The sequence below is a fragment of the Aythya marila genome, assembly GCF_965140915.1.
Source record: "Aythya marila genome assembly, chromosome: 2".
Lineage (NCBI taxonomy): Eukaryota > Metazoa > Chordata > Aves > Anseriformes > Anatidae > Aythya > Aythya marila.
In genome coordinates, this window is record NC_139043.1 from 145594679 (window position 1) to 145621135 (window position 26457).

A 26457-nucleotide genomic window follows, 5' to 3' on the forward strand; every position below is an offset into this window, starting at 1 on the left:
AGTTGGATACAGAATCACAGAACTTTTTGAGTTTGAAGAGACCTTAAAGATCACTTAATTCCAACCCCCCATGCCATGGGCAGGGACACCTCCCACCAGCCCAGGTTGCCCGAAGCCCCATCCAGCCTGGCCTTGAGCACCTCCAGGGATGGGGCATCCACAGCTCCTCTGGGCAGCCTGTGCCAGGGCCTCACCACCCTCAGAGTGAAGAATTTCTTCTCAGTATCTAATCTAAATCTCCCCTCTTTCAGTTGAAAACCATTCTCCCTTGTCCTATTTCTATGCTCCCTAACAGAGTCCCTCCCCAGCTTTCCTGCAGGCTCCCTTTAGGTACTGGAAGGCTGCTGTAAGGTCTCCCTGGAGCCTCCTGTTCTCTAGGCTGAAGAACTCCAACTCTCTCAGTCTATCTTTGTAGGAGAGGTGCTCCAGTCCTTTGATAATTCTTGTGGCCTCCTCTGCACTCACTCCAACAGGTCCGTGTCCTTCTAGTGCTGGGGGCCCCAGTACTGCAGGTGGGGTCTCCACAGAATGGAGAAGAGTGGATGAATCGCTTTCCTTGACCTGCTGGTCACTCCTCTTTTGATGCAGCCCAGGATACAGTTGGTTTTCTGAGTTGCCAGCTTACGTTCAGTTTTTCATCCATCAATACCACCAAGCCCTTCTCCACAGGGCTGCTCTCTATCCACCCGCCACCTGTATTCATGCTTGGGACTGCCCCAGCCCAGATGCAGGACCTTGCACTTGGCCTCGTTGAAGTCCACAAGGTTCGTGCAGGCCCACCTCTTGTGCCCATCCATGCCTCTGGATGGCATCCCTTCCCTCCAACACGTCGATCATACCACCCAGCTTGGTGTTGTCAGCAATTTTGCTGAGGGTGCCCTCAGTCCCACTGCCTATGTCACTGTCAAAGATGATAAACAGCACCAGTCCCAATGCCAACTCCTGAGGAACACCACTCAGCAGCAGTCAGTTGACCACAACTGACTGTGACCACCCAGCCAACTCCTTATCCACCACGTGGTCCATTTGGTCTCTCCAATTTAGAGACAGAATGATGTGCAGGACAGGAAAAGGTTTCTCACTGAGGACAGTCAGGCATTGGAAAAGGCTGCCCAGACAGGTTGTGCAGTCTCTGCCATTGGAGGTCTTCAAGATGCCACGAGATACAACCACGAACTGGTCCGACCTTTCAGCTGACCCTGCTTTGAGCAGGATGTTAGACTAGAAACCCTGAAAAGGTCCCCAACAGGAGGTTCCTGAGGTCCCTTCCCACCTGAATCATCCCACAATTAAGACTACATTGTCAACGACAATACTACCCAAGGAACAGTCTCTTCGGCCTCAATTCATCTTCCTGTTCCACCAGCCCATCTCATCTTCCAAAGGCACAGGAAAATATTTAAAGGGTGTTACTCAGTGATGCCACACTACGTGACTACAAAGCAGCATCAGCCTCAAGAGCTATTCAGTGTTGCATTGTAATTAGTTAATACAGCTATGATCATGTAGTTGATACAATTTTGTATCTTACAGAAGAGATTAGGAGACGAAAAAGCCTCTTCTGAAGGCCAGTATTGTAGCAAATGCTAATGGACTGAGAAGGTAACACTTGTTTGTGTTCTGCAAGTCTAAACAGAACGTGGAAACTAATGAAAACATTAAACCAGAAATTAGTGAGTTGATGCAGAGGGAGAGGAGTCTCGCTGAAGCTCTCATTTACTCATTTAGTACATAAATAATATTAATCGTTAGTACGTAAATAATATGAATTGTATCAGCTTGATCAAGGAATCAACGAACTTACCGCAGCAATCATAATTGCGTTATCCAAAAATCCAAACCCTACAAAAGGCAATGCATTGTGGAAGAACACTAAAAGAAATAAGTAACAAAAAAGATAATATTTATAAGAGTTTACTACTTCACACAAACAACCAAAATGTGAATTTAATTCTACCTTTAAGAGAAGCAAAGTTAACATACAAAAAATCCCCCTCCTATTACTACGTTTAGTGCTCTGTTTTTACTTCTGGCACGTTTGGTAAGCCCTTTGCTATACAAGTCTTACTAATGCCTTGTGAAGAACCAGGTGAATGGATTTACTCTTTTCCAATACTTGTACACATTCGAATGAAAGCCACATACATCTGCTAGTGCATAAGAGAAATATTTAACACTGCACAAACTTTGATGTTATTTACAATCCTTCCAGTTGACATTGCAGTATCGCTGAAGGCTGCCAAACTCTCTCCTTGCGTTATCCTCTCACTTGAATTAAAGCCCTCAATTTCTGCAATTCCCTCTCTATTCCACTGCAAGAGGTCCACTTCTTCAATCATTCCTAAAAAAAAGAAATCATATTTTAGGAGCATTGCCTGGCTCTAGCCAATTCTTATCAAAACTCCTTCAGCCAAGTTTACAATGGTGGCTTTCGCTAGCGTGTCATGCAGTGTTCATTATCTCACTCTTCAGCCCAAACTTCTGTATCAGCATTCTGTTTGGGCGCTATGTTGAAGACAAGTTAGACTTCAAGCAGCTCCTCAAAATTTTACGAAATCAGGTTCCATCTTTTGTTTGATGCATTTTCTTCTTCACTCATGAAACTCCAAGTAAATCCTACTTTAAACTATTTGCTACTGCAGGATCTTGGAATAACTTGGTCTAAATAATTTCTAACAAGCACAGTGCTACTGCTCCTTTTTGTGCCACTCCATTTTCTCTCTCAAGTCTTATTATATAAGCTTCCTATGGCGTTGAGATTGAATTTGCACAGTGTGGCCTCCAGCTGAGTCTCAAGGTGCTAGCGTCCTAAGACTAAATACAGAACCGAGGACTGACTACTTGATTAAAAGTACAGCTTAGAAAATAAGTTCTTTTCACGTTTTTTTTTTGTTTGTTTGTTTTTTGCTAACATTGAAAATGCTAGTTATTTTCCACCATTTGAGATAGCATCAATAATCACATTTTACAAACTTTCAGAGATGCAAACATAGGAAGAGAGAAGTGAGAAGAGTGCATGAACTTCACAGTCAGGTAAAAAGAAACCAGCAGGACTCCCTTTTGGGTTTACCTCTAAAAACACCATGAATCCATTATCACAAAAAACAATTGTGACACAAGATGTTTCATGCTTAGGTATTGTAATAAGTTTGGACTTTACTGACTTTAAGAACATACATACCTTCTTAAATGAACAGATGAAAGACTAAAAGGACAGAATGTGTGAAGTTGTGATTCTGTGAACTTTTTTTTTTTTTAAATAGCAGGACAAAAACCCCAAAAACTAACAGCAAAAAAAAAAGCACAAATAGGTACCAAAAACTTTCAAAATGTGTACCTAACTGTACAGCTACATATGGGACTCATTCTTACTGATGTTGATAGAATTTTAGAATCCATGGATTAAACAGAAGTCCAGGGATCATGGGAAAAAAAATAAAATACAAGTATAAATACCTAGAGTAGGAGAACACTCAAATAAATGCACTTGCTCACTGACAGAGCTTGAAACCGTAAAAACGCCCTGACTTGTAAGATAAGGTAGAACGTGAAAATCACGGTTCTACTTCTAATTTCTCTACAATTTTACCCCACTTATGAATCTATTTAAAATATATGTGACTTGAAGGAATTCATTAGTTTTAAGCTTAAAGAGAAAAAAAAAATCCCTAAAGTACTACATCATCAATGCAGCTTGGCTGAGATGAACAATGCTTGCTGCTGGCTTTGAACAGTGCTCCCTTGTTTGGGCTTTCTGTCCTACTTTCACTAAATGGCACACATTCTCTCACCAGCTGAGGTGTTATGAAATAAAGAAGGCAGGGTGACTTTAGGTGCTTGCTTTGGTTTTCCACTACTCCACAGTACAGGGATGAGGACAGACCAATGCTTGTAGGAGAAAGACGAAGCAACTCGAACACAAAGACTTCACAGGACCAAGCTACATTCAGCAAACATTCTTATTTTACCATGTTTCAGTTGTCCTGGAGATGGCGGCGCAACCTCCAACTTCTCTAGAGAAGTCAAAATGAAACGAGAAAGTTAGCTAGTTCATCACAAATTCAGTTTATTACATTATAAAGCATTTACCAAGTTACTAGCAGGCAAAAAGTAGATATGTAATAGATTTAAAATTTGAAGTAAAAATGCTTCGCATATCTATATTTTTCTTTTTAAAAAGATCTTATGATATTAAAAGCCACAAAGTCTCTTCAATTAATTTTACAAGATTAAGCTAGTATTTATAACTGATAACGCAAAAGAGCAGCACACACCAGAACAGCCCAATAGCAATCTTTATTACATGATTAAACAAGAAAATTAGAAAAAGCGCCCTAAAGTTAGAAAAAAACAGGACATCTACAAGAACTGTATTTTAGTATTTGTTTTTAGGAGTACTCTAAGCATGCAGCAGACAAGCTTCTTCCTTCCAGCCTGTAAAAAACCACTACTACTTCTGTTCCCACAGCAGGCATATTTTAACATCTGGTATGAGAATAAATGAGAAACACTACAACATTAGGGACTGGTAAAATGGTAGAATACAAGAGGAGCCTACATCACTACCCCAAGCATACTTGGGGCAGCCACAGTAGCTAGCACTGCAAACCCAGGCTGTAAAGCATTTGGGCATCATCTTCACCATGCCTGAGCCTTGCAGGTTGCAGCATGTATCCCTGCATCCAGGGGAGCTGCTATACTCACAGCAATTGTCAAGGAGAAACTAATAGATTCACTTAAAATAACCTCAAAAATATAAATAAAATGGTTAGACCAAAACACCAACAGCCAACCAAAAGAATTCAAATCATTTAAAGTCTTAAAACTATGAAGAGTTTCAAAGTCTGCTGAAGAGCTGCTTCTTCCCCCTGCTCAAACTATCCAAGCTCCACAGAAACAGCCACTTATACTCTCCAGGCAAATAAAAGGAGCACAGCCTGCGTGCTACAGAAATACATTATTTTGTTTGCTTGTTTTTTTTTGTTTGTTTGTTTGTTTTTTCCCCATAGAAAACACGATGGGATTCACAGCCTAGAACCTCAGGGTGGAGCAGAGCCAAGGAACAGCCTGCGGGCCCCAGAGGCGAGCCCTGTAAGAACATTTCCACGGCTGCAGGCATCTCTGGTGTCCTGCAGCCTCAAAAGCCACACTGAAGTTTTCAGCTCATATTCAGGAAGGATGGGCTGAGGTCCATTTTCCCAACACTAGCTTTTGCACCTGCCTGCATACAGTCCCCCTCCATCACAGGGTGAGAGAAGCATTTACAGGTATGCAGAAAGAGTGAGCTGTCTGCACACACCACTGTATTCATTCCAGCAACTTTTCCCTGAGCCCAGAGGAATGCAATTCTTACAACATTTGGGAACATCAGAGCTACCCCGAACCAGAGATGTACCGAGGTGCTGCTCCCCAGAGCTCCAGCCTCCCTAGCAGTGGCCAGACAACTGGAGCCAAAACCATGGTGTCTGTGTTGCAGCTCTAACCTCCTCTTGTTCCATCCTGCTGGATGCCGGGGAGACAACAAAATCCCCAAATCCTGAAACCAGCCACAGGAGGTCTGAGTGCTGCCCTCCACAGCTTTCTGCTGAAAACCACCCTCACTGAAGTGCTGCCTACACGAAGTCCTCTGGATATAGGGATGTAGCAATAAAAACCTGTAACAGCATGCAAACTCCCAGAAAGCACTCCTTTTAGCTCTGAGGAAAACATGACACGTTTTCATAGTTTGCCCTGATTTTAAAATGTGGTTCTGATAGCCAGCGGGTTTAGATAATACCTAAGTGAAATGTCTGAGGTAGCGATACGGAAGGCTATTTGGTTTATCAAACAAAACTACATTTCAGAGCATTAGTCTTGTGGATTTAACTACAATTGATCTTGTCTGAGCTTGATCACACACAACAGTCTATATAATTACATTCTATTTAGTGTGGTAAGAAAGCTATTAAAAAGCTAAAAGACTGAGCATAATTGATTTTAGAAACGTTACCAAAAGCAAGAATTGAGGACAAGTGTTTGGCAGGAGAAAAAAAAAGTCAAAGAAAACCCTAATCTTTAAATCCATAAATAACAGGAATTTCAGCACTCTTATTAACTAGAAGTGACATAAATCTCCTCCCTCGGAACATAAACCAAGAAGGGTCTTGGGATGCTTTTAACAGGAGGGAGGCTGGGGGGACACGGCTTTGGGGGAAGAGGAGAGATGAGCCAGCACAAGTTAGAGGGAATAGGCAAGGGATTGAATATAAGTGAAAATCACTACTTCATTGACATGAATGGTTTGGGTAGTGTGGGTTTCCTGCTAAATACCCCTTTTAGGAAGCAGGGTATGTAAGGTGACCAGCTCCTTCCACAGCACCACTGCAGCCAAGTGTTAAAAGAGGGGGCCCTGAGGACAGCATGGTGGCACCACCTCAGAGGCTGGCCATGAGAAACTCCTGTGTAGCCAACTGTCTTCCTGCTATCACCCTAAGAGCTTCCTTCCAGTTTAGAAAAAGTCTTGAAATTCATCTGGAAGCATGCCTGAAGTGTAGCTCCCTTTATTGTTGAGATAAAAACAGGAGCCAGGACACGGGTGTCTCAGGTATCTTCTACCTGAAGAGAGCAACCAGCCTCAGCCGTGCCCAAGGCAGGGCCAAATCACATCGGGTTGCTCAGGATCAGGCTCAAGGGAAAAATTTTCCCTGTGAAGCACCAAACCCAGCCATGGAGCATGAAGAAAAGTTCACTGAAGGCTTCAGGGAACACCACCAGTGCGGCTGCCACAGCAGCAGGCCGGAGAGACCCGGCTCCTCACAGCCCTAGGCCCGAGGCCTAGATTAAAGCTAGCAGATTGGAGGGAGGGGGAAAAAAAAAAAAAAAAAAAAGAAATTTAATGACAAAAGAATTATTAACTACTGTGCATGAAAGCCAAAAATAGGTGTTTTTTTTTTTGGTTTTTTTTTTTTGTTTTTTTTTTTTACACAATCACTTCCAATACCACCCCTTCAACATGCTTCGAAAACTCCGCAAGATATGAAGGCAGCAGGTAAACACACCTCACAAAAAAACAATTAATTGCCTTCAAAAAATTTAAACCCCCCTCGAGGTACTCTATTCCAAAATCCATTTCACAATTTATCAGTCACAAGTTGTTTTCAAGGCTCAGCAAAAAAAGAGGAAAAAAGTCTTCAGAGAGCACAGTGAAGGAAACATGCCCTTCACTTGTTTTACTAAAGGGGAAAAAGGAATCATAACTACAAAATCCACTTCCAAAAACTGAATTTAGTAAGAATTCAACAGTTCAGAATATACATGACTGAAAAAGGGAAAAAAGAAGTATTCCAGTATTGCATTTCAGGACAGCCATTCACCTATGGCCACCATGCTCATCCTACAGCACCATGCTAAGTACGATGCCAGTATTCATCTTAAATGAATAGAAATGAAAATGAAAAAGCGAATAAAAAAAAATGAAATGGCAGAATAAGGAATACTACCGTTTCCAAACTGACACTCGTTACCCTAAATTAAGTTATAAACCAAGGTTCAAGTGCAATACAGTTCACTAGCTCTGAATTATGGAGCCTGGTGAACAGAAAAAAAGAAAAGCTGCCTCTTAAATCTGTTCTTAATCCTTTTTGAATTTACAAGTAACACTTTTTTTTGCTAAATAAACATATTTTTAAACAGAAACAAAAATGGGAATATAAAACTAACAACATAAATAACACCATTATCCAAAATGTGGCCCAAATCCAATGACTTAACTCTGCCAGCTGTAGCAAATTTAAACCACGACAGTACTTGCAATGTAGTCATAGGATTATTATTCTTTGCTGACAAAAAAACCAACCTGCTTAATGGGGGCTATATTTTGCAGATGGTTAATAAAAACAGTTATCACCAGTTTTTGAATGATCAGTTCAGGAACTGGAACACAAGGGAACTAGCGAGCCTAAAAGCATGTATTATTACCTTTTCTTTAAATTGCAGCTAACACTGCTATAAAGTTTTACAGCTAAATCTGTTACTGTCACCCAAGAGCAGGAAACAAGTGACAGGTAACAGGCACAGTGGCTAGGGCCACCCCATGAATGGAGATACGTGCTATAGCTGAGCATTGTTAAATCTACGACAAATATGAGAAATGATTTATAGCTTAAATAGTGACCAAATTTTTAAGATTAATAATTTAACAATGAATATCAAGGTAGCATGAGGAAAGAACATCAAAGATATTAATCATCTAGCTCCATAATGACCTCACTGCAGAGACTGGTTAGTGTCTCATCTGCAAATTATCATAGAATATCATAGAATATCATAGAATATCCTGAGTTGGAAGGGACCCTTAAGGATCATCAAGTCCAACTCTCGACACCGCACAGGTCTACCCAAAAGTTCAGACCATGTGCCTAAGTGCACAGTCCAATCTCTTCTTAAATTCAGACAGGCTCGGTGCAGTGACCACTTCCCTGGGGAGCCTGTTCCAGTGTGCAACCACCCTCTCTGTGAAGAACCCCCTCCTGACGTCAAGCCTAAATTTCCCCTGCCTCAGCTTAACCCCGTTCCCGCGGGTCCTGTCACTGGTGTTAATGGAGAAAAGGTCTCCTGCCTCTCGACACCCCCTTACGAGGAAGTTGTAGACTGTGATGAGGTCTCCCCTCAGCCTCCTCTTCTCTAGGCTGAACAGGCCCAGTGACCTCAGCCGTTCTTCGTACGTCTTCCCCTCAAGGCCTTTCACCATCTTCGTAGCCCTCCTCTGGACACTTTCCAACAGTATTAGGGAAGGTTTTGCCTCAAATCCAACCTGGAACATCAATTTCCTCCAAACTGCCTGTCCAGGTCATTTCAGCACATCATGCAAATATACATCATGAGGACAGCAAGGGCTCACTTACACAAAACCAAAAGTCACTGTAGTTTTTGTGCCTCTTAAGTACTCCTTTGTAGGTGACATTCGTAAGAGAATTGAGACCAAAATTCTGGACTGGAGCATGGAAATGAGGTGTGCATTACTGCTTTGTTCAGCATCTGGAGAGGTAGATCCTTAAAAGTAAATCCTAACCAATGTATGAAATAAGTCCATGAATGAACTCTTAAGACACATGCCCACCCCCCTCTATTCCTTCTCAGCTTTTCCTTGAGGTTTATTAAAGCTGCAAATAAAACGCTGTACTTACGGCAGAACAAAATTGAAAAAATATTTTCACTGACTTTCAGCTGGGTTCCCATAATGTTCAAGATAGGAAAAAAACAATCCAGAAGTTGGCAGTGAAGAAAAATATCTCCATCATTTGTTATAACTCACAAATGATTTCCTGTTACTACACCAGTCAAGACATGAAAGGATGCTGACTCGCGCAGTGCTAAATATATGCTCCGCTGTTAGCCAGTGCAGTCACATGGACATGAGAAGAGAAAGCTTAGCAAAGCATGAATAAGAGATGAATAGACAGAGGACAAGATAGAATACTTTTTCCTCTATTACCTGCAAAAACATTAACCATGTCCAAAATTTTCTTCCTAAATACAAATATGGCAGGCACTATGGGCATTGGAGGCTGATTTACACCCTAATGCTGCAGAAAGTTACACCAAGATCATGTTCTGTTTTCCTCCCTGAAAAACCTCAAAGTAGAAGAAGAAACTCATCTTTATTTAAAACCATTGGGCCACGTGTTGAGCAAACCTTGCAGAAGTGCTGTGGTCAGTAGCTACTCCTTAGAACAGACAGTTAGCAAGAGAAATGGATGTGATTGCTGATTAGATAGAGGATAGTACTGGTTAAGTATCACAGAACTTCACTTCCATTTTATCTTCAGTGCTTACTGTGTGTTCATCATCAAATATGGGGAGTATACAACACACTCATCCTATTAACCCTCCCAGAAATGTAAAACACCACATCATTTTAAAGATGCTAAACAAAACACAGACCTAAGGTGGAAACCCTGACAACTCTAAGACAAAGCGTAAAATGGCAAGGGGTAATTTTTCCCCTAGCTGCCTAAGTCCAGAAATCCAACTCATTGCCTTCCTCATCATGACAATTACCCCTGATCTAATCCAAGGCTCTATCAGTGCTTTGTCAACTCAACGTTCAGCCTTTCATTTCCACTCAAAACACAAATTGCCAAAACACAATTTGCAATGCTTCACAATGTCTCAAACTGCAATTGCAAAATATGTGAAGGAAGACGCTTGCCTCAAGATTTAAGGGAGCTAATCAACTAAAACGATGACAAGCTAGGAAGGACTTGCAGTTTGTAATAGAGATGCAGGGTAAATACAGAAACAGTTTGAGCTGTCACCTTCATAGAGAAATGGAAAAGAAATGGGAAAAAAGGTAAGAAAAACAGCTGAAGTGCTTATACAGAAATGTCAGAAACATTAGAGATACAATCTGAGAGTAAACATGAACAACAACACGGTATTCTGATCTGTGCACTGCAGAAGTACATGTGAAATATTATTTAACAAAGATAAAAAAAAAAAAAAAAAGGTATCAGAGCGTTGCCAGGAAATACATTTTTGTAGCAATCCCTGGCTGAATTGAGCTATCTACAAAATCAGTTCCCTGCCATGAAAAAAAAGCAAATCAATTTGCAGAACCATAATGCCCAGCATCCCAGATGGAGGCTGGGTTTTCTCTCTTCACCCTGTTTTGAAGCTCAGGGAGTGCAATGAGTTGCCAGGGGCTTACAGAGGGGCATTGCTCAATGGTACAGCAAATTCGTCTACCTCTGGATGAATGAACCCTCCCCTGGGATTATTAACACCTTTCCCAGTAGCTGTGGAAAAAGACCAGGTAAATACTTTAGACTAACAGTCTAGTGGGATTAATCTAATCCAAACAGACCCTTTTAACTACATTTCAGCAAGGTGAGGTATTGGCTTCTCCGCCAGCTCCGTTTTTCCCTATGCCTCTCTGGTTTGAGGTAACGCATCTATCCATCGCTTCGGCGGTTCTCAGCTGAGCAGAGCAGCAGCTCCACATCAGCACTGAACTGGAAATCAGATCGTTATCTATGCATTATCGTGGTGTGAGCCTTGGTTCTAAGATGGCCTTTGTAGTGCTTGCACTTAAGAGGATAAGCAAAACAGTTCTGCGGGACACCACAAAAGATTTGTTAACAGGAGTTATCAGAGCTCTGTGCGCAACCAAAGAGATCTGATCTAGTAGAGGCTTTCATCACCTTGCAATAGGGAAGAGTTGGCATCACTGATGTGATGCATGCGAGTGCTCAGGAAATACCTAGGGAGGTGTACACGCAATCATGAGATCCTTTAGTTAATGATGTTCCCCCCAGGTCTTGTTCTTAAAACAAAATCTGAATTGAGAGATGAGTTTAAAGAGCTGAGTTTATTTCTTCCCACCCCTCCTTTCCTTTATGCCCTTCCCCCAGCTGCTCAAAGCCACGCTTCTTTTCCCAGGAAAAGGAAGGAAAAAAAAAAAAAGGTAGTTTATGAAGAGCAGAGAGCATCGCTGGCTCTCAAACACAGGCAGGCAATCTCACGCTGGCAGCAGCCCGTGCAGCACCGGGGTGATGGGGCTGCTCTCCTCTGCTACAGCACGACCACACCAGCTTGTAACAGTGGCTCGAGGTCCGTGCTACGCTTGCTCACTTTTTCTTAAGGCCCCTGCTGCTGTTACTGTCATTCCCTGGCAGAGAATTCAGGCTTCTGCCTTCTGAGCAACCAGGGGGCTTGAAATGAGAAAAAGTTCCTTGGTTAATATCAAGAGAGAGGCACGGCGATGCCCAGAGGCTGTCTGATGGGGTGGGTGGGATTATTTTTTCCTCCTTTAAGAGACTTCTACCAGGAACATTACAGAAAACTCAAGACAAACCACTGGTAGATCACGTACCGCTAAGTACCAGCCTGCTCTGAAATGGGAAGTCTCACCCCCTGCCTGAGGATGACCTTGGATTCAAGGAAAACCGCAGAAATAAGATTTTCCCTGAAATAATTTTAAATGTATAGAGTTTAATGCTTTTCATCTGTCTCAGAATGATGGCAACTACACAGAATGAGAGCAATCGAGCAGATAGATTAACAGAACACTGCTCAGTTTGTTCCAGGCTCACAGCAAGCATTATTTTGCTGCTGATAGTTTCTCACTGACCCGTGGCAATAAAAACAGAAGTATAAACTCCCTAGAAGTACTTAAGAAACCTTTGATACCTATCAACAATAAAAAGCACTTTAAGAAGCTGTTGCTAATTTAAGTTCCAGCTGTAAATGACACTCAGGTAACTCCTTCCACTCTGTATTAAATGCCCAAGGAGCAGAGAAGAGTAGCAACTAAGCTGTTCTTAACTCTTTACTTAATGCTAATGGTACCAGGACAAACCTAACATTCAGCACTTGGGTGCTTTTCTTCTTCCCTTCCCCAAGTAATTTAGCAAAGCCTTCCTGCTGCATCTGTGAAGCCAGTCAGACTAACACCTGACTCCTTGCAGAGTTAAAACCCAAGCTGCAATACCAGCTGTTTTTGACAAGGTGCTGGAGAAGTGAATGCTATACAATATACCCAATCTATTTTACATGGAATTTTACCTTAAAGTGTTTTCTTTTGGCTTTGATGTTGTAAGAGTACAGAATGTCTGCCGGGTTGTTACGCAGCTCCGTTATTCAGTAATTTCTCCTGCATGCAAATGTTAAGTCCTACTGAAAAAAACATTTTAGTCTGTTCATGAAAGTGACCTGACATTGTTACGATTGCTGATTTGATAAATAAAGTCAAATAAATAAGGAGACAGAACAACAAAGGAAGCATAAAGCCAGTAGTCTACAAGCAGACAGTGCTCACTGAGTTAACCGTTCCAAGCAATTGCCCTTATTCTGGAGCAGAAAAAAAGGAAAAAAAAAAAAAAAAAAAAAAAAAGAAAAGAGGATAGTTTTTCCTCCTGCCCACTGTTTCTGCAGGCTTTGGCAGGCATGAGCTTTCCTTCCAGAGGATTATCTGGCACGGTTTCAGTGCACCTATGCAGCTTTCAACTGCAGAGCTAACTCAAGCCTCAGCCCGAGTGAAAGCACAGCTGTGCACACACTGCCTCTAAAGCTGCTCTGGGAGTTCTGCCTTACAAAGAACTACCCGTCTGAGCCATTTAACTCATCCCAACACCATTTAATCTTCCCTTGGAGCTAACTGATGACAATTTATAAAAGACCGGGTTCTGCCATTTAACATATTTCAGCTTTTGCCCATTTTCCCTTTTTCACTGTTGGCTTTTTTTTGACCTTTCCTTCGTAAGGATTTCAACCCTGAGAAAGCAGCAAACTCCTGGAAGCCCTGAAGTTGCAGCCTCCACCCACAACAATCGGCTGGAGAAGTAGTGAATTATAAATGCTAAACCACAGCTGAACCTCAGGGCTTTCTGCACACAGAACAAGCTTGGTTTGTTTTCTGACAAAAGGTAAGGAGGAAATACGGAATCAGATCTATTCAACATTTTTCCCCTTGGCAGTGGGGAATTGCCTGCACTGGTGACACACCAGTAATGCCAATACTTACTGGAGACTTAGGTTAAATTTATGCTCCCACTACTTGTTTCGTGCCATACTTGTTTTCATGCCTGACCTCAGCGTGCCTCTGGCATCTTTCCCTCCTCTCATTCTCATCAGCTGTTCCGAAATTCACAGACCTTGCGCAGCCTCTGCTCCAGCAGGGAGGAAGGGGACGGATTTAGCCTTTTGCAGCACTGAAGCTAAGCGATGAGCTACACGCAGGCAGCCGGAGATCCCAGGAGCAATAATCCTGGAGAGACAGCCAGAGGAAGGTGAGAAACAGCTCCTTATCTATTCACAAGGGGTCAGAGAAATCTTGAGGTCAGCAATGCTCCCAGATATAATTGGGAGTATTTGACAAGACCAAGAAAGAAACCTGGAAGGCTGCTCACCAGTGCGAGTCACCATACGTGCTGTTAGTGACACGGGGCTCCCAGGGGGATCGGACAGAAGAAACTCTGAGCTGAGGCAGAAAGTCCTTGTGGCACTTCCAAGGAGAAAATCAGACTAATGCTGAGGTCAAATACAGAAACGTACCTTGAAGGGACCTAAATTCACACTGCTGCTGTAGAAGGCAATTGGATATTTTTCCTCCCATTCCTAAATTCCCTCTTGGGACTGCACACAGAGGCTTTGGGGTCGGTGTGGAGACTGGGGCACTCCCTTTGCAACAGCCTGGGTTAGGTTGACAGTAGATCTATTATCTACATTTAATAATGGACACATATGTTTAGTATATGGTATAGTAGATCTATAAATCATATATATGATTCATATGTATTTGCTTGCGAGTGTTTTTTTTTTTTACTCCATAAAATACTATAAAATAGGAAAATTGGGGGTTGGGAGAAGATGTCACTGGCAAAAATCTTTACTTGGCTGGCAATTCTTACATCCCTTGATCCTGAACAAACGAGCTTGTTTCACATCTGTGACACTGTATCTTTACTTGTGCTTTATATAAAAAAAAAAATAATAAAAACTCAACCCATTGCCGGGACTTAATGAAATAAAGAAATTGCCGTCTGAAAATAGAAGCTGACTGTATTTAAAAGAGCAGCCGGCTAAAGAAATCAATTTGTTCCATACACCTTTCTCTAGAGTCTTCCACGAAACCCAATAATGTCAGCAAAACCCAATTTCTCCCCATTCAGGTTGCTGTGAAGGATGGGACGATATATTAAGGGGGACTGATGGCTTACACTGTGAATGCAACACAACTGCCACATAACACTTCAGTGACACCGACCTGGCCAGCGCTAAGGAAGGGCTGGATCACTGCACACAGCCAAAAGCTGCGAAGAGCAAAGGACAAGAAGGTATTTTCCCAGTACAAGTAATCAGAAATTGATGGTATTTACAGGTAGAACTGCAGCAGGTTGAAATGCAGCAATTATCTGGACGTGAAGGAAGTGGCAGAGCTCTGCAGCAACACAAATCCATGCTCAGGACGGCAGCAATATAGAGGCAGACCTCTCTGTCTGTGGCATGGATGAGAACCACTCACCATTTCCTGCACCTTCTCCCAGCTTTGCCTCGAGGTTTCATAAAGTCTTGCTGGTGTCCAGCTGGCAGGTCCCACAACCTGGGCCACCGCTGACACCCACGGCTCTGGCCCCTCTCAATTCAAGCTGACCTCACCTAAGAAACCTTTCAGATTTCTCAGATTTTTGAAACAAAAGAGATTTTTCAAGACCGTGTCCTTCCCCTAGGTCAAGCAGGAGCCTTTAGCTGTGCTTGCTGCCACAGAGCAAGGCAGGATTTAAGTCTGGAAATGCCTCCTCTCCTACCTGGCATTTATGCAGCCTTCCTTCCCAAAGCAAAACAGCAGCTGCTCAGCAGCAGATCACAGCACGTGCACCAAGACCCTAAAAGCTACCAATTATTCAGTCAGCGGGTTGAGGAAAGTTTTTCTCCCTGTGTATGGGCAGTAGGAGAGAATAAAACAGGCCCCCTGCTCCTTACGACTGCTTTAAGGTGATGAGAGAGTTGCCACAGGGTATGCCCCATCACCAAACACAGAATACTGTAGTCCTCCAGTGCTCCTATTTGCTCTTTTTACAAGTCACAGAGAAATGAGTAGGCTGAGAAAGTGACACGAGGGAATTTGCCATGAGTTAAAGCACGGTCATTTATCAGGATTAAATACAAAAACGCAAAGAGTACCCAAGAAGGAATGAACATGAGAGCCCGTCACATATAAATGGGAACTGGCAAATTATCCAGCAAACAAGGCTTTTGAGGTCAACAACGTAAGTGCAATAATGACTAAATATCACACACACACACACATATAAGTGCAATTAAGACTATATATCAGGATCTGCTATGGCTGCAAGAGAAGATGTATTAACAACTAACATACAATCCCTAGTAACTGGACACTCCACAAAAACACCGATTTCATATCCCATAGATTTGAATGAAACATGCACTCTAATGGGTTAAAAAAATGCATTTTGTCAGCTTTGCCTTGAACAGCTCACCGTGTTTCAGAGGAAGCAAGAGTTTGTTTCAGGCACGGGTTAGTCACATCCCCAAAATTCCAAAAGGCAGGCTAGATGTTAGAGGAAGTTCTCACACACAGCAATAAAACGGCAACAAGAACGTTTGCTTTCTGGTTTCTCAAACAGCACCATGCCAATTTGAGGAGAAAGAAAGAAAAGGGATGAGGGGGTGGCACAAGGCAACTCACACACGTCCAGCTTTCCTCAATCTGAACCATTTCTTTACCAGAAAAAAAAAAAAAAAAAAACCTGCAGAAGATCCAAGGCAGCTTCCTTAATTACCATCTGCATGATATACTTCGCTCATTTTTTCCATTTGCTTTGCCTTTTTATAAGAAAGGGCTTTCAGTCACACGGGTAAGCTTTAAATAATTTAAGAAACCCTTAAATTCTTACTGTAAGAAACTGATGTCATTCTTTAATATCAATTATACACTAAATCAGTGCCCCTGTGTTGCAGAACACACAGGATCCCGTTCATTCACGCCTGTTACAGGGAGATCAAAGAGCATCTCATCTACTGCTCTGAAGGGTACGAGTTGCTAAGTAAAAGTTGCCTTTTAAGTGATCTTTCCTAAATCTAAAGCACCCCTCATGGCAGAAAAGATAACTAGCAGGAAAACCTGCGTCCCAATAACTACAAAATGTATTATTTTACACATGAACATAAAGCCTGGCTCAGAGCCTGACTTTTGTTTGTTTTTAATTGACCACCCTAAAAAATGCTTGTGCATGGCAGTTATTCTGCTGTACTACATGCCTAAACACATGCAAATATCGGAAAGCAAGCTTTAATTAGGGCAATCTTTTACTTTACCTTTCCTAGAGCATTAATTAGAGGGAAGGGTAAAGGCAGTTAACTGAATAATTACATTTTTAACGGTAATGCCATTTCCGCATTATGTTTGGACCACAGAATTTAATGCGTGGCACTTTGCCAGGGAAGGGCATAAGGTACATAACATCGAGTTCCTCCAACTGAATGAAGTTGTTTCAGCCTGAAAATTTCCACTCCATTATGATCTAGAAATTATGGAGACTTGTCCAGGTTACCTAGAAATTACGGTGCTCGGGAGACTTTCCACGAGACCAGCCCTTGAAACATTTCTTTGTTCACATTAAGACTAAGTCCCCATGGGGACCACGTCATTCTGAGACCGAAGTCATGATATCAATTTATATTATGAAGCCTGAAGTCACAAGTTTATAGTAATGTAAATAAACCCAAGACCAAGCACTTTGATTTCTTGCAGCAACACATGCCAGCTGCATCACAAGGAGCACACAGAACGTCTGCCACACGAGCAGCTTGCTGGCCTTATGCAATGCCACATCTCAGCAACACACTTTTAGGTTTGTTTTTTTTTACTGTACCAAGAGTACCGGTCGTCTCTGGCGATACTACCTCCTTCACGGGCTTCTCAAGTGGAACCAGTGGCTTAGGGTATCTGGATGCTAGAAGTTTCCAAAAGCAAGACGGTGATAAGTCATTACTCAAAGTGATCCAACCCACACTGGAGCACCTGCCAGCAAGGAGAGAACCTAGACATGCAGTAAGGAGACCAGGTTTCTCTAGGGCTTACGCTCATTCCACTTGATCTTGAATGCTTGCTGACTTTCCTCTGCAAAAACATTCAGCTGAATTTCTGCATTTAAGCACAGAACCCAGACTGGGTTCTGTACAATTTCAGAATAGGGAAGGAAACCAAATGACAAGAGCAAAATCAGCACGAATTTCAGCAAGCAATACCTTGCTGAACATGGTTTACAGGCAGACAGTTACAGTGACATATGACAGTTTGAGAGAGCAACTTCAGGATAGTTTTACCAGGAGTGACCAAGTACCAGCTTCCTTTTTTATGGCATTAAACCCCACTCCCTTCAATACTCAGGTAATGTACAGCCCTGTCCCAAGGTACTACCTACGTTAGCATGGGAAGAGTAACCCTCAGTGAGTTTAAAATAGAAAAAGAGAATCACCAAACTTAATCTAAGTTAAAACATGATGAAAAAAATCGATATAGTAGGCAGTTTCCATAAGATACTACATGGTTATTGAGATGACAGCATGATGAAAAGTCTGACTCTCCTAAGCCACTTACGTTTACAGCTTTACAGTTACTTGAGGAAAAAAAAAAAAAAAAAAAAAAAAAAAGAGTCCAAACAAATCATAAGCACTCAATTGTAATAACGCTTAAAGAAACGTCAGATTGACAAATACAACAAAGCAGTGCTAAAATGAACAGTGGAAATAGATTTTCTACCACCCACGAGTACATTTTGGAGATGAGATTTTGATCATGCAGTTTTTACTTTGGAGTTCTGGCATTCAGTTGTGTGGTTTGTTTGTTTTTTGTTTTTTTTTTTTTTTTCAATCATACTTTCATTCTCGAAAGGTTTCTCATGGAATACCTCTCAATTAGATGTCAAATGCACGAAACCCCTTATCACAGGGAATCAAGCAGCGCACCCATCTTCCCAAGTGCTTTGCTTTTCCTGATAATGGGCATCCACATTCTTGGAGACAGGACTGTGAGTGAAAAGAATCTAAAGAAAAAAATAACTGAATTTCATAGTAAATCAGAATTCATTCTAGAGACAAAGAGGAGCTGGAACTCCCACCTCTGTTAGCTGACAGCAGCTGTAGGGTTCGCTTCACGAACAACACCTACCCTGGCCTTGACAGCGAGGTGAGCGCCTGGTGAGCCCCAGCAACCCAAGCAGAGCAGCAGGCAGAGCTTTGTCCTTTAGCAGCGAGGTCTGGGAAAGCCACGGTGGATTTACGCATTGAATATTCTACCTATGGCAGAACATGGTAGCTATGGGACTGAATATAGCTTCCCATTTCTCCCTCTCCTCACTAAGTCTCAAGGAAGCTAGTGTCAGAGCAGCTACAGAAAAGATTCAACTCAAAACTGCCTCACTGTTCTCTTTTTGCTGGCAAAGTGACATCAATTTCAAGCCAATGGATTCAATATTAGCGTTAACTAACATCTGGGGTGAGTGGTCTTCTGTAATAGTTATCACCACAGGTGATAAAATACTTTGCATTGCACAGATGAGCACTGTATGGAAATACAACATGTAGATGCTAAAGAAAATGATGAGCACTCCTTCAGCACTCCTTCTGGACTCTGCCTTCGTGAAAAGGCTCGATGGTTTAGGGAAAAAAAAAAGAATTTGGGAAGCAAAAAGAGAAGTAGTGGATGTTTCCATCTGAACCTCATCATTCATCACTGAGTATTTTTGCCTCAGCACAGAGATTAGCAGTAGCCTCTGTGTATGCACACAGGCAAGCCAGTGAGAGTTTCTCATTTTATCAGCCTGCTAGAGCACTTCAGCTTGCAAATTACACGCTTCTCAGCAGCCTGCCAGGAGACCTTCTCCTAGAATAGCAGTCAAACAAAGTAAAGAAACAACTGAGTGACCCAGGTCACAGCACAGCAGAGGTGGATGACCCATCTCCACGTGCAATTCAGGCTCATTTGGCCTGTTGTGCACACAGAACTGCCTCCATAGGGTGCCAAAGCACACTAGCAGGACTGTTCCCTCTTCCCCCTCCTCAAATTGGGGAATTCTCCTACCTTTTCATTGGAAAAAATCACTCTTTAGACAAGACAAGCGAAGCCAGAAGGATCAAATCACACTTTGTTAACATAGCTTACGCTGTACCAAAAAGAGGTACTAAGACCTGGGTGGTTTCTAAGCCACCAGGCAGATGCATTTATATTAGCACCAAGCGTCTGACTCATAATAAAAGGAATTGTTTTTCACACTAGGTCATGTTTGAAGTGACCAAGAACTTCAGTGAAATCCATTCGTCTCTGATGGCATTTGCAGCCTTCCAAATTAACTTCCCTCTGTGAACTGTGGAAGCAGTGGCATCGAGACTAATAATCCTTGTGCTACTCCAGGGAACCAGAGATTTCACACCAGATCATAAAACAGAGATGCTTCTTGTGACACCAAAGTTAAGATTTCACACAACACCGGCTAAAAGTTGGCAATTACCTCAAGAAGATCTTGCTCCAGCTGTCAGACCGACCGAACACAGCGGTGGTGCCCTTCACGCACAGCGCTAACTTCTTCACACCCAACACATGAACATTTTTCTAGCAGAACACACTGCTTTGGTCAGATTATTTATCAAATCACACAGAGCATCGCATACCGGTGCCTGCAAAGAGAATCTAGCTACAGACTGTATTCTGCAGACCTGACCTTAACCCAACAAAAACAGCTGTCAGGAATACACCGGCACTAAGTTTTTTGCATGTGTTCCCATTAACACACAGCCTCAACAACCAGAAATCCTCCGAGCTCCTACATTTCCGAAGGCCTTTTATTTTGTAATCATATCACAAAACCCTAATATTTAAAAAATAAAATGCAAATTGGTGTTTTCGAGGATTCTTTTTTCCATGTACGTGCATAATTCTAACAGGAGCTGTTTTCCCATCTCTGCAAACAAAGACGGAAGAATAACTGAATCCCTCCCTACCACGACCTGAGAGGCACTAGATAGCTGTTGTGTTAGTACTGTTAGTGGAAAAGCGTTATGTTTTGGCTCAAGAATATTTTAAACCAGCACAGCTATAAGAACAGCAGCACCCTTAGCACATCTGCTGTGTAGTTGTTTCTTACCTACGCAAGTCAAACACTTCGGTCATTTTCCTCCTGCTTACTGGGCTTGCTTCACTGCTTCTAAGTGCTTCCACAAATCATTTTCAAATATACACTGGAAACTAAAGGCAGAAAACCAGAACATAAGCCCCTCTCCTTCCTTCTCAAACCCCTCACTTTTGATACGAAAGGTTAGAAGCATGAAATCACTCTCTACATTGCCAGTATGTTTGTTATCCTTCCATCTCTCTACATAAGAAAGGAGCAGAGGGAAGGAGGATTTCACTATGTTGCCAAGAAAATGAAACCTTGATCACGGAGCACCACTTCCACAAACAGGAGAGTGGCACTACTGCAGTTTAAAGGAATCGGCCAATTTGCTACTTCGGTGTTTCTGTAACTACGAAAAAGAAAAACACAAAATATAAAATAATATACAAAAATACAAATACAAAAATATTTGTATTCAAGTCCACATTCATCATCTCCATCTGCTGCAGCTGACATGCTTACAAGAAACACAAGCTGAAATTAAAAAAAAAAAACTGTTCTGAAACTCATCTTTGTAAAAGGCGAGACCCTATACACCTTTCCAAGAAAAAAACGGAAGAAAAAAAGACTTTAAGGAAAACAGAAAACTAAATCCAGGTAGGAAGGTCTTGTAGCTGTCTTCAGAAAGAGCAATTTAGTGATGTTTTGACTAAGACAGTTAGCAAAATATAGACTGCAGTCTAAATCAGGACACTTCTCAGAATATCTTTTTTAACACAGTTCCATCAAGATTCGGTTTCATATTTTCCCCCCCCAGGTTCTCCTACGCGAAAGCTTCCTAGTGTTTGAAGTCAGGCTGCCGGGTAAGCCCGGCTCCGATAGCCATCCTTGAACACGAGCTCACAGATCCGTGAGCAGCGCAGCCTCCTGACCGAAGCCAAACATTAAACAAACAGACTCATTTCGCTGTTTGTTAGTACAGCAAGTTTTCAGCTGCTTTCTGGAGGCTGAACTGTTTACACCCACTGCTAGCGCCCAGCACCTGGGAGCAGAAGACACGTGTGGTGGCAGAAACCCTTCCGAGCCCCCGTCTCAAACCTCTCCCACCTCCAGGCTGTGCGACCACAGGGCAACCCGAGGGATTAAGCAGCAAAAGACTCGAGACTCACCTAACTCAGAGGTGGATGGCTACGGCTCACCTACCTGAGGACTGTTCTTCGGCGGAGCAGCCACGGCAGCGGCCGGGTTTCCCTCTAGCCTCTGCCATTAGGGGAGGCCACAGATAGTGTGTCCTGTCATAGCTCGCGCTAGGGCAATTAGGTGATGGGACCGCATCCTCCCGCTGGTAGGCCTGCGAATGGACTGAGGAGCAGGCCCCATTTGGTTCTTGGTGTGCCCAGGTCTCCCCATATTGCTGACAGCTTCCCCGAGCTGTTATGGGGTCTGTTAGGGCACAGAACAGGGAATGAAGGAAGAAGGTCAAAACTTAACCCAGGAAGGACCACGTTAGGAGGGGTATGGACTAAGACCTCCCTTTCCATATGGAAGTATGAAAAGATCACAAGCACAAAACAAACTTGACAGAACTGCGTGTGCATTTCAGGATTGAGGACAGGCTGATTTTCTGGACTGCAATAGGATAGAGGAACTTGCTCAGCAGACAGGCAAGGGAATTTGGAGGCTGCTTTCGGATCACACCTCATTGGAAATCAAACTTGCAATCCGATCTAAAGCATCGACCACCTGGAGCTACAGCGTGCTGCCACAGGATGAAAAGATAAGAGCAGAAACACAGCGTTCCCCAAATCATTTTAACTACCCTGAACTGATCAATTGTGAAAAACAGAAGTGACATTAATAGATTGGAGAAAGCACTAGGAAAGCGGGGCACAAATCCCTCCTCACAATCACAGCCCGAGCACCTAGTTACATCATTCCTACAGTCACCATTTTAACAGCAGGCAGGGGCAAATGTACAAAACATTATCTAATCATAACGAAGCACATGAAGCACAGATTATCATCATCTAGCCCAGAAATCGTGTCATTTTCTTTCCAGCGCAGCTCTTCTACTCTGTGTGCTTCTGCCACTGCCCGGTGTTGTGAGCTACGATGCACACCTGACGATCCTGAGGAGCCTGGCTCTACGTTTGCTTCCCTTCGTCCCATAAAATCTGAATTCTGTCAATACCGACCCTGCCCTCGGAGCTCCCCTCCTTCCCTAGCCCAGGACAGCTCAAACACCTGCACACCAAAAAAGAACCCAGTGCTTTGGCGGGTGCCTCTAAAAAAAGCTCAGCACCTGCATCTGCACTGAATGATTTCTGTGCCACGTTACCTCTCTCATTCACGTGATTTTAGCTCTCTAGAATATCACAGAACATACAAGAGGTACACACTCTCGGTTTAAGGTATTTTTTGGCTAATTTTTATTCAAAAGACTTTCTAGAAGCTCTTCTTGGCTATGTCTTTTTGTCAACAACTTGTGTAGAAAAATCACTTCTTAGGGAGAAAAGCTGACAGCTCATATGCTGTAGTCAGGAAAAAAAAAATAAAAAAGTGAACGGAGCTGGCTAAAGGAAGAAGTTATTTTCCTAAAAATCAAGTTACCAGCAGCAGGGAAGATCAAAAATCTGACTCCACAGACTGAGGTCTGATGGCATCACTGCACTTTGGCAACCCTCACCTGTGGGACTACAAAGCACAGACCTGAGGTTTCGCTGAAACTCTCCCCCCAGCGAGATGAATGGTTACAATTTCTGGCACAAGTGAACTACGATTTCCCCTACCAGCATATATCCGCAGTTTAGTCCTAAGTCTCATGCAGTTATGTCTCTGAACTTAAACTAATGCTTTTGTCACTCAGTCTTTCAGATCCTAAATTATCAGATAGTCACAGTACCTTATAGAAACAGACTCTCATACTATAGCTAACAGCAGCTGAGCAAGCAGATATTAAATAGGACCATCTGTTGAATTATCTCTGTACAAACCTCGAGATATTATACTGAAATATGTTTTTAAGGTTTTGATATCCCCAACACGATCCCCTGGTGATACAGGAGCCCTGTGAAAAACCTACTTTCACCTGAGCAGTAACTGTCTGGATAGAAACTTGTACAAAAACCTACGGCAAGAACCTTTCAGATGCTGAGAAGGATCCTTAGGAAGAGCATTAGTTGTTAGTACTCAAAAGTTAGGGTCAATTGACAGCTTAAGGCATGCTTTCTGACTAGGAAACAAACATAACCAATCTGTGCTCTGCAAAACAGCAGCACTGCTTCTAAAACAAGCTATTTACATGAACTGCTCTTGCTCTGTTTGCATGCAGGTGTACTACAGACAGCACTGAGGAGGCACCTGAAAAGGGTCTGCTTCTTTGTGGAAGCAGCACTCCTTCGGCTGCCCCTTCAAACTGGTTTCTGCCCACCCGGAGCTTTCCTCAAGACATGTACAGAGCAGCCACGAGCCACAGAAATGCCCTTTCCAAGGGCACGCTACGACCAAAGTCACAGAGGCCTAGATCAAATGCACGCTGGGCTCTGAAGTGCCTGCTGTCATCTCGGCCGCAATAGGTACCGCAAATTACAGCTGAGCATCAGAAGCACCGCGCCTGCAATCAACGGGATCTGATTTGGTCACGTTTTTGATCCGTGCATGCAAAGTGCCAGGTTGGAAGGAGCAGTGGGATCAAGGAGAAATCAGTGCAGATTATTTTAGCCGGTGTTTTGATCACAGACACACCTAGAAACCTCCCCAGCACGCGTGTACCTGCCCGCGGAGGGTGAATTACAGCCAAGCAGCCCTTGGCAGGCACCCTCACGCCAGCAGCCCTGTACACGGGGCAGCACAACTCCTGAACGAGCTCCAGCAGCAGCCCAGGACCTCTTTGGAGATCTGAAACCTGCTGTAGCAGCACTGGGGCACTTTGTACATGACACTGCTCCTGCTTGAACACCTTTCCCACAGCCTTCAGGACACCTCACGGGACAGCCAGCACCCAGCAAAACCCACGGGGCTGAAGCGGCGAAGGCGGGGCGGATGGTTCTGGAAACTGAACCCGTGTGGGGCAGCCACGTGGAGCTGTGGGGCAGCCCGGCAGCTTTCTCGACGCCTCGGCCCCGCTTTGCCCCTCAGCCAGCCCCACACGGTGCCGGGCACCCTACGCGGGGCTCACCTTGGGCGATGGCGATGGACTCGAAGCGGTGCAGCTCCCGCAGCAGGCAGCTCCGCTCGGTGGAGTGCAGGCTGTAGATGAAGTCTCGGGCTCCCTGCGCCGTGTTCAGCGCCTCCATCGGCTCCTTCTTGGGGTGGGTGCCCAGAGCCCGGCCGGGAGGAGGAGGATGAGGAGGAGCCCCCCCCCCGGGCAGGAGCAGCCCCTGGGTGCCGCCACAGCTCAGGCTGCCCAAGCGGCGGTGGAGGTGGTGGTGGTGGTGTTGGCAGCAAAGCGGCGGGGCCCTCAGCGAGCCCAAGCAGGGCGATGAGGAGGGCACGGAGGCGCCGGGGCCCCCCGGCCGCCCCAGCAGCAGCAGCGCCGCCCGGCCGAGCCGCGCCGACATGGGGCAGGGGAAGAAGGCGCCCGAGACGCCCGGGCGGTGCCGCTGCTCCGCTCCGCCTCAGCCGCCCATGGCCCCATGGAGGGAGGGAGGGAGGGAAGGGAGAGGAGGAGGCAGCGCCACGCAGGCGCGGGGCGGCGCCGGGCGGCAGCGCGGCCTCGGTCGCCCCCTCAGGGAGCCGCGGCGAAGGGCGGCGGCTGCTGGGCGAGGCGGCTGTGAGGGGGAGATTAGCCCCAAAGAGCCTGGCACGGGCGGTGTTGCCTCAGAGAGAGCCGAAGAAACTCGGTTATAAAGTGAAACAACACGGAACAGTCCCCTCACAAACCTCCCCCTCCTCCCCCTCCAGCCTCAGTACTGTACAGCCGCCCCCAATCTTTACGGAATCACAGAATTTCTAGGGTAGAAGAGACCTCAAGAACATCGAGTCCAACCTCTGACCTAACGCTAACAGTCCCCACTAAACCATATCCCTAAGCTCTACATCTAAACGTCTTTTAAAGACCTCCAGGGATGGTGACTCCACCACTTCCCTGGGCAGCCTGTTCCAATGTCTAACAACCCTTTCGGTCAAGAAGTTCTTCCTAACATCTAACCTAAAACTCCCCTGGCGCAACTTAAGCCCATTCCCCCTCGTCCTGTCACCAGGCATGTGGGAGAACAGGCCAACCCCCACCTCGCTACAGCCTCCCTTGAGGTACCTATAAAGAGCGATAAGGTCGCCCCTGAGCCTCCTCTTCTCCAGGCTGAACAAGCCCAGCTCCCTCAGCCGCTCCTTGTAGGACTTGTTCTCCAGGCCCCTCACCAGCTTCATCGCCCTTCTCTGCACCCGCTCAAGCACCTCCATGTCCTTCTTGTAGCGAGGGGCCCAAAACTGAACACAGTACTCGAGGTGTGGCCTCACCAGAGCTGAGTACAGGGGGACAATCACTTCCCTAGCCCTGCTGTACCTGTTCCTAAGGTACCTCCTAACCACTAGGATTTACTTGCACGTTTTCCCTGCCCACACACTGGCCTCCAGCCTCATGCCAAGCCAGTGAGAAGAGCAGCAGTGTTTGCTTCCCCATTCTCCAGGCCCTTGCCCTGAAGTATTGTGGCGTTGCGACATCGGTTTCTGCTTCAGCACACTTGAGTAGCTGAGTATAGTATCTGTAGCTGAAGGAGGCAGGGTGATTTTTTAAGTTATTTTTTATTTTTAGGTACACATTTAGGACAAACACAGTTCACAACTGAGGACCTGAACCCTCAGGAGCTGAGGGTTTTTTAAAACTGGATTGTGAGCGCTCTGT

At 44.2% G+C, this 26457-nt stretch overlaps 1 protein-coding gene across 2 annotated transcripts in view; it reads right to left on the minus strand.

Annotated features, from left to right (window-relative positions):
* Window positions 1-25244, minus strand: part of TMEM65 (transmembrane protein 65) — a 33976-nt gene extending 8732 nt beyond the window's left edge. The window contains exons 1-4 of one of the 2 annotated variants that reach the window (XM_082754505.1): window positions 24793-25244; window positions 17376-17456; window positions 3969-4013; window positions 1805-1872 (exon numbers count right to left, since the gene is read on the minus strand). In XM_082754505.1, coding sequence (XP_082610631.1) covers window positions 1805-1872; window positions 3969-4013; window positions 17376-17456; window positions 24793-25174 — 576 coding nt within the window. In that variant the 5' untranslated portion in view covers window positions 25175-25244. The remainder of the gene's footprint in view (window positions 1-1804; window positions 1873-3968; window positions 4014-17375; window positions 17457-24792) is intronic. The other variant, XM_082754506.1, reaches the window with a different exon arrangement.
* Window positions 25245-26457: the final 1213 nt, after the last annotated feature.